General features: G+C 31.6%; 2 protein-coding genes across 2 annotated transcripts in view; both read right to left on the bottom strand.

Annotated features, from left to right (window-relative positions):
- Window positions 1-13,223, bottom strand: part of LOC140059127 (uncharacterized) — a 46,514-nt gene that overhangs the window by 19,978 nt on the left and 13,313 nt on the right. Inside the window, exon 2 of the mRNA XM_072104969.1 lies at window positions 12,359-12,464. Coding sequence (XP_071961070.1) covers window positions 12,359-12,464 — 106 coding nt within the window. The remainder of the gene's footprint in view (window positions 1-12,358; window positions 12,465-13,223) is intronic.
- On the bottom strand, window positions 3,885-11,990 carry LOC140059299 (uncharacterized). The gene is made up of 16 exons (XM_072105165.1): window positions 11,909-11,990; window positions 11,118-11,369; window positions 10,714-10,845; window positions 10,114-10,221; window positions 9,738-9,824; window positions 9,515-9,541; window positions 8,842-8,859; window positions 8,564-8,650; window positions 8,358-8,393; window positions 7,410-7,448; window positions 7,293-7,316; window positions 7,139-7,174; window positions 6,540-6,713; window positions 6,130-6,417; window positions 5,924-6,001; window positions 3,885-5,165 (listed from the first exon to the last, which is right to left on the bottom strand). The coding sequence occupies exons 1-16, from the start codon at window positions 11,988-11,990 to the stop codon at window positions 4,405-4,407; spliced, it is 2,229 nt and encodes a 742-aa protein (XP_071961266.1). The 3' UTR covers window positions 3,885-4,404.

The raw sequence follows: 13,223 nt of genomic DNA, 5'->3' as shown, positions 1-13,223 counted from the left end.
TTTTGGACAAATTGCGTATTTTGGAAAATGACTAGCGCCTTCAACTTGACGTATTTTGGACAATTCGCGTATTTTGGAAATGAATAGCGCCCCCAAGTCGACGTATTTTGGAAAGACTCGCGTATTTTGGATTAGTATAGCGCCCTCAACTTGACGTATTTTGGAAAAAATTCTGCGTATTTTGGACTGAATTTCACCAACCCTATTGCAAAATATCGGTTAATTTTACCTTAAATTAAGAACCAGCATTTAGTAGGCCTACATCTACATTAAACTGTCCTCTTGTCTTGCTATTGGAAGTAGGCATATATTCCAAAAAGATATTATGATTCCATTACGATATATTTCAATAACCTTTAAGATACATTTGGTATCCATTTTCCGTCACGCTATACTCTTGCACCTGTAACTCGCTTTATTATTATTCGTTACTCCTATACAGCCAATCAAATTGTTGTATTTACATCTCTGTCGCTGCAGGTGAGACACGAAAACTCCATCGATGCATAGAAGAGAACTTTACTCGAAATCAAAATTACCGTATATAAGTAATACATTATATTTAGCAATTTTATCCATTGGTCTTTATTAAGAAAAACCGTTGGGACCCAACACAAGTGTTCCCTATAGTAGTGTTAGTGTTATACGAAGTGTTATAACATAGTATTTCCTCTTGTTGTTTCAGGAATTATTAATTGGCGTGTTCCCTAAATAGTGGTTTCCAAAAGGAGGGATTATACTGTAGGCTAATTGAAATAACTACACAACACTTATAAAGAAACAAATATTTAATATAGTTATATGCATAGAAAATTATTGCAATTACATATCATACATTGATGAGTAAAACTTCGCAATACAAATTTAGTAACATAAAAATACCATAACATTTTAGAATACAGTGTACATAATTGCAAAGATCATAAAATAAATGTAGCCCGACGGCCATACCAGATTAATAATAATTAAGTATGTGTTCTGAAGGAAATGAATTAAAATTAATGTTTACATGAATATCAAGGTACTTAACATTTTATACCGTTCGGTTTATCAGAACTGATCGTGTATGGGGTGCAGGTGTCGCCAAAATTGTTACGGTTTTTACAAAATACCACCTTCAATAACCCACACAGTTGGAATGTCAATGGGTATATTTTCTAAAATCAATAATCTTTTTCAACCAGTCTAATAGCTAAACTATTTCTATAATATACTTTTGTGGATATTCTTGGGATAAAACTACTTTGCTTTTAGCGTAATGAATTAAAAAAAAAAAGTGTCAATGGCAACTTTTTTAAAGTAAAATCTTAAATTATGAACAGTCATAATTACCCATTATAACATTAACGCATACATTTCGTCTAACACAATTTATTTTAATATAATTTAATAATCATATAAAAAAAGTTCAGTTTAACTGTGGAATTACATATACACATAAAAAAATGGACACCAACCAATTGTTCCCTTTAATAGAGTCCAACAGTAGGAGTTCTATAACTCTAGTATACATTATTTCTCTTTTTATTAATTACATAAAAAACTAAAACCAAATTAAATTGTTTTTTTAGCAGGCAGTTAACAAAAGTAAATACTTCAAAGCATGGCATTATAATAGTTGTTTATGAAACCATTATATCAAACAAACCAGTATCTTCAAACCTTGTATTGTGTCCACTTATATTTCAGAATGAAGCATAATTTATATACAGAAACATAACTCTTAATGGCCAAAGAAAATACAACTATAACACCTATTAAGGGGACACCATTTAAACCCAAAAAAGTGTCCCCTTTATAGGGGTTTATGAGAAGATATGCGAGTTCAAAATTACCACATTTTGTTACTTTGATATAAGACATCCTATTATCTGTATTTTCATATGTCCAAATAATCTAATAGGACAAAAACACTATGAACATGTACAGTGGAATAGTACTAAAGTATATCACATGGAATTAGTAATGATATCTCCCTCACCCTCACCTCTACACACCCACCCCCCAACCTCTTTTCAACCGACACTTAGTAAGTTATTTACAAGACAGCATCGCCATACATTAATTGAAGACATAATTATAATAATGGCAAAATATTATAGCCGGGCAGTGCAAATACATTAGTAAAATGATGAATAATAAAATATTAAAACAATTTATCTAACTATTAGCACCAAATACATTGAATTATCACAAAGCATGGTTGCCATAGGACGCAAGGACATAATTGACCAATCACAATCTATAGATTTACAGAAATTGTTCATATTTAAAAAAAAAATATACTTGTTGTGCTAAAGACTCTGTTACCCTCTATATATAAAGGTGAAATAAAGGTGGCCTCAGTGGGAATCAACATTGGGTCAAGTGTGGGGTCAATCATTCAGGTGGGATTTATAGTGAAAAGACAAACAAACAATTGAATTTGCATACATCTTATTTATCTGCATGTGAAAATATGCAAATTTAAACTATTTTTAAAGTTAAAAAAAATGTATTTTATAAAATTGATATGTATGGTATTATTCGTATAAAAAACTTTCTTTACAATACAATTTAAAAATGTCTTCTTTCCCATCTACCATACATAATGATGTGGAAAGACACTTAATTATTACAATACATAAATACAATTGCTATATATTTAATTAGTTACAATTGGTTTTGTCATTAAAAATATAATACTTATCTACTTTGGTTATACATTTGTTATTAAACTACAAGAATACAGAATTAATATTTCTGTTTCAATATTGACGCTTATAACACACAAAAATCACAATCCACATAATATATTAAATATAAAATATATTGATATGTATAGCTATTTTGTTCAAGTACCCATAATAATATACAAGCAGCTACAAATGAAAGATGTGTGTAGTAGTTAAGTTACACACTTAATTCTCAGTACTGTATCTGTACTTTGTCCAGTATCAAAGGTAGATTCTGTGAAACAGTGTAACATGTATGTCACATGCATCATTTTGTAATCTTAACCTAACATTCCATGATACAGGTACTGTACGACATGTGATGAACATGTTATGCTGTATCAAAGAATTGCCTATGATACAGTAATATATATGTACAGAGATACAATGATGAGTTGAGTGATTCTTTTTTACTAAAAGTAACATCCAAATACTTATATTTTTAAAATAAAACTATTTCTAATTTGTTTTTTAAACACACAAACACAGATTTTCATTAGGAATGATTGATATTGGAATTTGTTCAATATCACCTGTTATACAGACTTTGATAAAAAACATCAGTATTAAGTTAATATATACGCCGACATGAACATTAAAACTTAAATGAAAGTAACTAGTAGTGTACAAGCCCTAATTACGCGACGTAATCTGTAATTGAGGGAGTGGAACCAATGTGCACAAGATCCATGTTGACATTACAACTGGTCGTGGTCATGTCAACATGAACCACAGTTTTTTTTCCCTATTATTTCCACTAATCAACTCAGCTTTTGTCGACCTATTTTGCGTAGCTGTGCGGTCAGTTGAGGTCAGTTTCTCGGATCACTCGGTCAACAAAGTTTCTTTCACTCCCATTTTAACATAAGCTCACTTTTGCTTTTTACATTTAAAATGTTTAGTTTAACTCAAAGAAATATAAAATTTGTTCAATTATATTGATTTACAAATTATAAGTAAACTTGTATCTACTATCATATTGTAATTGAAAATATATCTAAAAATACTTTCCTTTTTCACAAATATGCATAATATATATCAGCCATTGTAATGAATATATTACATTTACCTCGACTAATTATACCAATTATAAACCTTAATTAATTCTAAAAATTGTTAATATAATTTTTTATTTTGAGGTTAAAATCAGCCTTTACCTTCTGTTGTCCCAAACAGTAGTAGTTATAGTACTGTAGTAAGGATTTGTTAAAATAAAAAATAACACGATTACTTTTTACAATAACAGTATTCAAATTTAAAACTACTTCAAGGTTTTGCATTCAATCTTTTAACCACCCTTATCATATTTTCTTGCATAGAAAGTTGAATATTGGAATATTCTTGCCAAAATAAAATTTTAAAGGGCACTTGTTTGTAGACGGATCAAATAAAAATTAAGATGGGTTTGAAATTTGTCAATGCAGAAAGAATTAGTTTTTATCTTAAACCCCGATCACAAAATATTTTTTTTCAGTAAAACTAATTTTAAAAAGTTCAAAGCAAATAATGTTTGAACAACTCTAAATTCGCCCCGAAAAAATAACCAGTCAAGGACAAAGTCAAATGAGAACAAGGTAATAAAAAACGCCGAGGAAGAGGAAGTCACAACATAGCGCCCTCAACAGTTGATTTCATTACATTCTCGATAAAACTAACAAGGGACAATTATTCTGTGTGGGAAAAAAACGGCCTAATGTGTGGTTGGTATTTGAAGAAGAGGGACAAAGTGGTTAGGAACAAACTGTCCATCTTCAGGCAATGGTGTGTGCCTAGACCACATAATGAAAACAGTTGTTGGATCTTCTATCTCCTTTTTACGTGGAGTAATAAGTACATTTAAAGGGCTTTGTTGTGATGCACGCATCGTAGGGTAAATGGACTGAATGTTACAGTTTAGAACTGAGGCAAGGCCGAACAAATGGATGGAGTTTCCCAGTAGGCTGAAATCGCTTTGGTTGCCTAATGTTTTCCGAACTAAACTTTCAAAATGTGCTTCTATATGTTTGGGTTTGGTTAATTTAATGTTCTCTTCTGGACTCAGTGCATACTCCGCTTTTATACAATGGATAAGTGTTTCTTGATTCAAATAATAATCTTTATGATAGGTCAACTCAATAACAGTTCGTAGTTTTAACTCAAGGAAATGATCTTCTGAACCAGAATAAATAATAGATGCGGCAGAAAATAAACAATTAACCCCATGAGGAACACTAACAGGTTTTCGATTTTCGCACTGTGAATTCATCCGTGGTACTGAATCTTGATCCAAACTATGACTTGAAGGGTTAAAATACGGACATCTTTGTACACCATCAAGACGAGGTTGTTGTAGCTCTACAGTGCCGCAAGCTAATTTTAGTTGTCTAAAACTTCCATAGTCGTTTTCTAACATAATATCCCAGATCCCTTGCCATGTGCTTTGCTTTGTCCAGTCCTTGCCACGAAAATAACCTATAAAATAATTTATAAATTATAAACATTGTGAATATATCATTCATTATAAACGAGGAATATGTCATCGCTATTTGGGACAAAATAAGAAGGAACAGAGAAGCTTAAAAATATTAATTTATTGGTGATTATGATTAAACATAATCCTGTTTTTTGGGGTTTTTTTTGCAAAAATAAGAAGAAACCAATAGAAATATCATCAAATACAATTAATTTACCAAATAAACAAAATGTCCCATTATTAAGGAAATCCCATGAATAGTGGTTTGCTGTAGCAAAACATACAATGCTCCTTGTTCACATATGAAAACAATTTCCTCTCCTTAATAGCAAGTAACTTGTGTTGAAAGATCTCTCATAGACGTTTCTAGGCCTACCAAAGAGTGGTAACTTTGTGTCATTGCTGAATTAATTTTTTCCCTTTTTCCTGGTACTGTATTTTCACTGAAAAGTTACGGTTATTTTATTTGTTTACCCTTTCACGCGATTGATGCATAACCTCACAATATGAAAATAACAATCCGTGCGCGATGCATGTTGGGAATTAGAGCGGGCTGCCTAAATTATTAGAAATGACTTATTTTTTTACACTTTAACCATTTAAAAAATTAGAAAGAAAGAAATTATCGCAATAGGTCAATATAGTATTTATTTTACATAAATGTAGTGTGTGACCTTAAAATAGGTAAAAAATATAGGTCTAGGGTCTTTGATTTCGAATTTAATCATTTGACCATATTTCATCAGAGAATACTAACCAGAATCAAGTTTGACCTCCAATTCCTGACTTTTTCTTCTTCCCCAAAATGTTGGTTTTTTAGTGATCTTTGACATCCCTAAACAAAATATTAAACAGCAATAAGACTAGATTTCTCTTTAAATATAAATATGGTAAACAAAATATTAAAAACAATACAATATTATGAAAAAAAAGTTTTTGAAAATGTTTAACTCAATTAAATACCTTGTTTCCATTCTTGATCAGACCACAAATGTTTCATCGCAAACTCTGCTTTTCCAACATCATCAAGAGCCTGTGCAAGAACACCCTTCTTAGCATGAACACCTGTTTTTTCCACCCACTGCTGTAATACCACTAAATTTTGTTTCAATAGATCTGAATCGTGCTTATGCTCAATAGTTTCCATTTCACCATTTGTAAAGTTAAGTTTTAAACCCATCCTTGTTACTTCTTTCCCAATGTGTGGTGCGATGTTTAATATGTGTTCCTTTTGAACTCTTGCATTGTCCTCTATAAAAAAGAAAACTTATGAATGAAAACAATCTTGTATGCTTCTTAGAAAGAAGATGGCATACTTGATGTTGACAGATATCATTTCAATAATAAGGTAGGTTTAAATATCTTTATCTTACGGTAACACCAGCTAGGTAGACTTAGAGGTCCATCTTCAGGTAAATCAGGAAGACTGGAGATGGATAAACGTTGGCTCATAAGACTTCTTTTACCCTTCCTTGAACTTCCATTAGTTTGTTTCACAGAACTTCCATTAGGATTCATAAGAGGCTTTTTCTCAGGATTGTCAGTTCCTAAAACAACAGTAATAACATTTCAGTATTTGTACTCTTGTTCAATGACTCTCCTATTCATGGGTGAATTTAGGGCAAAAATTATGTACAATTTTCGTGAAGCACAAAAAGAATCCCTGGGACGAATCGTCCCAGGGATAGCGTTGTGATGACTTAGTTTGTTCATTGGAAAATTCCCATAAAACGATTGTGTGAACGCTAGTTGATTAATTTATGTTGTAAGTTAACTAATATTAGACCTTTCTGTCCGAGCATTAAATTTGATACATAAATTAACAAGTAGGGCCCTAATTTCTTTCTACCATATAACACTTGTAATAGACTATTGGCAAGAAATAACTGATTTCTTAATATCTATGGTCTATAAAACGTCTAAAACCCCCTCCCACAGAGAATTTGTGTCCATTTTTGACTATCCAACTTACCTTCAGTCTTGTCATTTTCCTCTTCAAATACACTATCTGATTTAAAAAAAAAAAATAATTAGTTTTAATTTATATCATTTTGTCTATTCAGAATGAAAAGTGAATAGTGAGCAATTAAGAAATTAACATCTAAAAAGACAATAATGAACAGTACCTGTTGATACACAGTCTCCAGCTCCTTAAAAAAAATAAATACAGTATTATATTGTATACAATATATATGTAATTATGATATTATATAATGATGAAAATAAACAAAGAGTACACATACCTTGTGCAGGAGTAGTAGTATTTTGTACATTATCATTACCTGAATAAACAAACATTCAGAAAAAATTAAGTATTGCCATATTGATATAAAACTTTACATTTATATACATTTCACTGCATCATATGTTAATAAAGATTGAATTCAGGAAAACTGCGGAAATGAATAGAATTTGAATTTCTATAGCTTTTTCTACTGCTTTTTTTGCACAAATTCTTTTGATATCCTCAGCAACACCTTCCCTGATCCATTCCTATCTCCATACCTTCTCACACCCCAATTCAAGTCTGCTATTTATTGTCTTACTTCTATTGTCATGCAATACTATCTTCAGAAAAGACAGAGGCCCCAAGTTAAATAAATGAAATATTAGAATAATTGTTTATGATAGCATTTAAAACAAGAGAAGGTGCAATAAAAACTATAGAGGTGCTATCACTAATAATTCTAGTAAACAATGGGTATGGCAGATGTAAATGCTTTAGAGCAATACATTTTTGCCTTGCCTTGTAGTAGAGCCTAAAGTAATACATTTATCCATAAGGATGTTTTTTTGCATAAACAAATTGGGAGAAATTCTATTTTAGCAGGAGATTAGTAGAAGATGACTTGATATATCAGGAGACTCCTGACTTATCCTGGGGTTGGGAGGTCTGATGGAAACTCTACACATGTCTGGCCTAAAATGTCTACCTTGTTCACATTTTTGTTAACTCTACGACAAGTTTCATCATCTTTAGAGGATCTTTTCAAGAACTTTAAAAACACCTCCTACTCTAATATGAGTGTCCTACTCTACAGTACACTCCCATAGTTTCATTTATACACCTAAAATTGTTCTGCTGTACATTATTATTCATCTCTCTCACACAGTGCAACCAAGTATGTGAACAATGCATCTTTTACAAATGTACTAAAAAAAACTATAAACACAAGTCATTATAATTTTACCTGTAGCTGATGTACCATGTATATGTACGGAAGAACCTATAATAAAATAACAAATATATGAGTAGTGTACAGAATTCAATATTTAATGTCCTAATGGAAATGATTATGGTCAGTGTGTGTAACTTTTAACTTGCATGTGAAGAACACATTTCCACTAGTAAAATTGTCTCTTCAACTTCAGTAACAGGTATTTACAAAATATTTACCTTTTATTTTTACATGTTTTAACTGTATGTTAGCAGTAGCAGTAGTTTTCTTATTTCTTTCTACATTATCACTTTCGTTTTGTTTGCCTTCAAATAAAAATATTGATAATCATATTATATAATTTTGATAGATGCAGTAGCAGAATATGATTTTTCGCTGGGCCCAAACTACATCTTTTTTAAAATTTTGTTTGATTAAAAGATGTTGCAAGTAGGGAGAAAATGAATAGTGAAGAATAAAGATGAGAAAATGTGACATTAAAATCTAGAAATAATACCTGCATTGTCTCCAGCCCCTTAAAAAAAAATGAAAATTATGATGTTTTTTTAAACCAAATTTACTATTAGGAAATGTATATTTATGCATAATGCCATTTTACATAGGCTTCAGCGAAGATACAATACAATAAAATAAACACCATATATATATATATATTTATTCCTTATCTTATTGACCATGTACTCCACCACTACCAACACACACCCACATAGATTAATTTAAAGAAGGAATTTTAAATTGGTTTTAAGTATGATGCCATACTCCACATTTTCTTCCCTCCTCCACACTATTTCCTATTCATTATTACGCTTTGTGATATGTTCTGCAATATTTCAGGTATCACCACAATCTCAGTCTATGACTATGTATCAATGAAATGACTAGCCTACACATTTTACCAGTCTTGTAAATAACAGCATAATCTCAATCAAGCAATCAAGTACAGTATAAAGTATCTTTGACCTTTACAGTAGTCCTGAATCCGTATATCTTGCTCATTTCCAGTCTTCTAATACATTGTTATTCTTACTTACAGTACAGTACTGCCTTGTAGATTTTTCACTGATAGCCCCTACTCTGTATCAAACTGTGACATTATTTTTCATCTCTCCCACACACAGTGAAAATGATTAATAGTGTATGTAACTACAACTAAAAAATTATATATTTACCCGTTTGTTGGACTGTTATACAACACCCTATAATAAAAATAAACAAACAAAGTTGTTGAGCTGCTTTACTATAGAAACAACATAAAAATGTTTATTATCGAATCTAGTCACACATTTTCCAAGAAAGGAAGAACAAAAATACAAATTGCATTTGAAACAGACATTTGTTCAAACTAGTAAAAAACTTGTTTGGTAAAACTAATAAAATCAGTTATATTTTTACCTGCTAGGATATTACACATGGTAGATTTCTTATTACCCTGGGAGACAGCAATTCCTTCATTTCCACCTTCAATTCCAGTTGTTTTGCCTAAAATCAAAATATATTGATAATTATACTGTATACAACTTGTTGGTTCTTCTAATAAATACAGAAGAATAACATTTTAGTATGATCAAACCAATGTTTTCAAATTTATGTTCACAAACTGTTTATTGAAGCAAAGATTATAAACATTTATTGGCTGAAGAATTTAGTGCTTTTAGAAAAAATACTCCTTAAATTCGTTAGGCATTATATAACCTGTTAATGGTTCTAAAAATCAGGGCCGTAATACTTCATAAACAATCTTCGGTAAATCTATACATAAGAAACTTACAGCACCAGGGACAATAATTTCTCCAAAATTCTCGAGACTCCCTAGTCCAGCAGCACAAACTCCTTCTAGCACAGATGCATAAACCACCAATAACAAAGATAACAAACACTAAAATATAACAAGAATAACAAATTCAGAAACTGAATGTTCTTATTTTATATGTGTAATTTCAATATGTAGTTATCTGGGTTAGTTTTGTAAAGACAACAAAGAAAATCATTCTCCCAATAGAAAACCAAAAATAAAACTGAAAAAAAAAATCAATAAAACAGAATGTACTACATGCTGTTTTATTGATTTTTAGTAGTAGTAGTAGTAGGCAAAGACTATGGCAACAAGGAATGACCACGAAAGCTTGTATGGGCTACAGGTGACTAGCTTGGAGTAATTCTCATGCACTAAATTTTGGTCCTTATTTAAATTATCAAATTATTCATGAATGAGCTGTAATATACAATACTCTACCTGTGCACAATACAAGAGGTGGGTGTAATTCACTGATAGTAACAGGTGTCATGTCTTTTTCATTCATGTCATGCCACTAGATAATTGATACAAGTACAAATCGACATAACATTTTTCCTTTAAGGGGAGCCTTACCTGAAGAGGAAATAATTGGTACAAGGTATATATCCTTCCACGATGAACCCTCTTCTTGGTTATTGGTGGTAGGCGGTATAGATGTGGATGTTGTTGTCTTTTGACTTGGTGTTGTCATTACAATGGTTCTAGCTGTGAAAAGTAGTAAATAAAAATAAATTAAAAGTTACATAGTCCAAATAATGATCGATTAATTAAAAATTATGTTTTCACAAATCCAGGTAGTGTAGTAAAGATCAGAGTTGTTGTGTTGTTCAAATTAACATAAATTTAAGTTGTATTTGTTAAACTACATTTGAGGTATATTTCTCAATTTTCTAAACAACCACAATGTTTTCCTGATCATCATATAATTAGTTTTGGTTGCCAAATTGAGAATGATTTCCTAATCGATTGAAACTTACCAGGTGTTGTGGACTGTTTTAGCGGTGTTGCCGTTGATTTTGGTGTCGTTGTGTTACATACTATTTTACAATCTTTTTCATTGCATTCATCACACGGTACGCATGTGCTAAAGCTGGTGATATATTTACCATATGGACATTCACAAACCGTGTCTTTTTCACGAGTACAGTCCTTAATCTTGTCTTCGCCATGGAGACAATTGTGACAATTTTCACAATATTCTCCAACTTCACCAGATGAGAATGTTCCATCTATTGAGTTAAGACAATAATTTAAATAGAAATGTAATTGGGGTTGATGATTGGCAGATTCTTGGGTTCAAATCATGTCAGAGGTCATGGCAAAAAAATGATAGAAGATGATGTGTACATCATTGTGTATGGCTTACAGTATGTTTGCCTTGAGAATAGGGTTTCTATCTTTGAGAAGGACAGTGATTAAACTCAATAATATCGAACACATTTTAATGAATATTCTTTTACGCAGGAAATATTTAGTATTGAAGCCTTTGAGATGTGGTGCTGGAGGAAAATACAAATACTCAGAAGAAATAAGGACAAATTGATAGAGAGTAGAGAGGCAGATAATGAAAAGGATAGGAAGGATTGATTATAATTGAAAATTGTGATACAGTAGACAGAAGGAAGATACAAAAGTAAAACAAGGATACAGTAGCTATGCTTGATAGATTAAAAAATAAAAGTACCACTTACTTACTTATTACTAATAGTAATACACAAATGGAACTAAAAGAAGAAGCACTAAATAGAGAAGTGTGGAGAAAGCAAACTTTCATGGACCTGCCAAATAGCAGATGACAAGGTATAGGCACTTAAGTAGGTAGGTAAATAGCTGTAAATAGGTCGGTACATTTATTTCTGTGTATGCCAGTGTAAAATTCCAGTAGGCAGCCTGAATTTAGATAATTTGTGGATAGCCCTGTAGACTATAAGCTACTTTCACATCGCGCCCGGATTCGGTTTGGCACCCTGAGGAAATATCGCGAGCGTTGTGCATGCTTTCACATCGAACATGAATACGGTTATCTGTTGTCAAGCGAGGTCATTCATAATCACTGTTGATAGGTCAAAAGAATACAAATGTATGATTTCAGTAAAGAAAAAAAAAACGGATTAAAATCGTACAAATTTGGTGTGAAGTCAATTTCCATGATACTTTTTTCAGTTCAGGGCACCAGGGAATCATATGAAATGTTAGATTATAAAATATATTAAATTACCTATACATTGTTCACACTCATTTCCACCACAAGCATCTCTACCTTCCTCACAACACTGGTATCCAGGAAGGCACTTAACATTGTCGCAGATGTTTGACCTTTTCACCTGTAACCCAAAATAAAAACATGTAATTGACACAGGCAAAAAATTGTTTATATTCATGTTGTTAAAATTCAATTAAAGTTTGATTATTATTTATAGCAGACTAAGGGTATGTTCAGACACACGGTGTAAGGTTTGTTATCTAGCGCAAGGCGTACGGTAATTCCTGGCGTTAAAAGTCAAGGTTTTCAGACACAACGATCAAAATTCCAATGCCTTGCATTTAAAAGACTCTGAACATTAGGTCTAATCAGATTGAAAATTGAACTATGTATACATTCATGAAAAATGGATTACAGTTTATATTGTAAAGTTGTTTTTTGTTATTTTTATTTATACAGTATAATGTTACCTTCAAAATATACTGATTTGTTCTTACTACTTGCAGAATTGCATTTTAATTCAAAATAATTTTAAACATAATTAGCACACGGACAATTATCTGATTATTACACAGTATTGTATTTAATTTATGAAAATATCATATCGCTGACGCGAACTGTACTTTAAAATTGCGCTGTACAGGTATGCCTGCTAATCGTGGTCGTGTCTTTTCGTTGGTTAATGTTAAAATCACTGATGCATCACTGGATTAGCGTTATTAAATCTACCCTCTCCTGCAAGGGTTATTAACGCCACTGGCGTGGTGTACCAGCTCCCCAACGCTAATCCGCGGCCTACAGTAATTCAGACACAAAAATATGTACGCCTCTTACATTACGCTACCTTAACGCCGTGAGTCTGAACATACCCTACTGTACA

This window comes from Antedon mediterranea, chromosome 9 (assembly GCF_964355755.1).
Source record: "Antedon mediterranea chromosome 9, ecAntMedi1.1, whole genome shotgun sequence".
Classification (NCBI taxonomy): domain Eukaryota; kingdom Metazoa; phylum Echinodermata; class Crinoidea; order Comatulida; family Antedonidae; genus Antedon; species Antedon mediterranea.
Note: the sequence above shows the minus strand (reverse complement) of the source record. Positions and strands in the feature narration are given on the sequence as shown.

Excerpts from the sequence above, each read along its gene's own strand:
- LOC140059299 (XM_072105165.1), bottom strand. The coding sequence starts at position 11,990 with ATGTACCGACCTATTTACAGCTATTTACCTACCTACTTAAGTGCCTAT. Across the intron at positions 11,370-11,908 it reads TATTTGGCAGGTCCATGAAA|ATGGAACATTCTCATCTGGT; the intron begins GTTTGCTTTCTC and ends TTAACTCAATAG. Across the intron at positions 6,002-6,129 it reads TGATCAAGAATGGAAACAAG|GGATGTCAAAGATCACTAAA; the intron begins GTATTTAATTGA and ends TATTTTGTTTAG.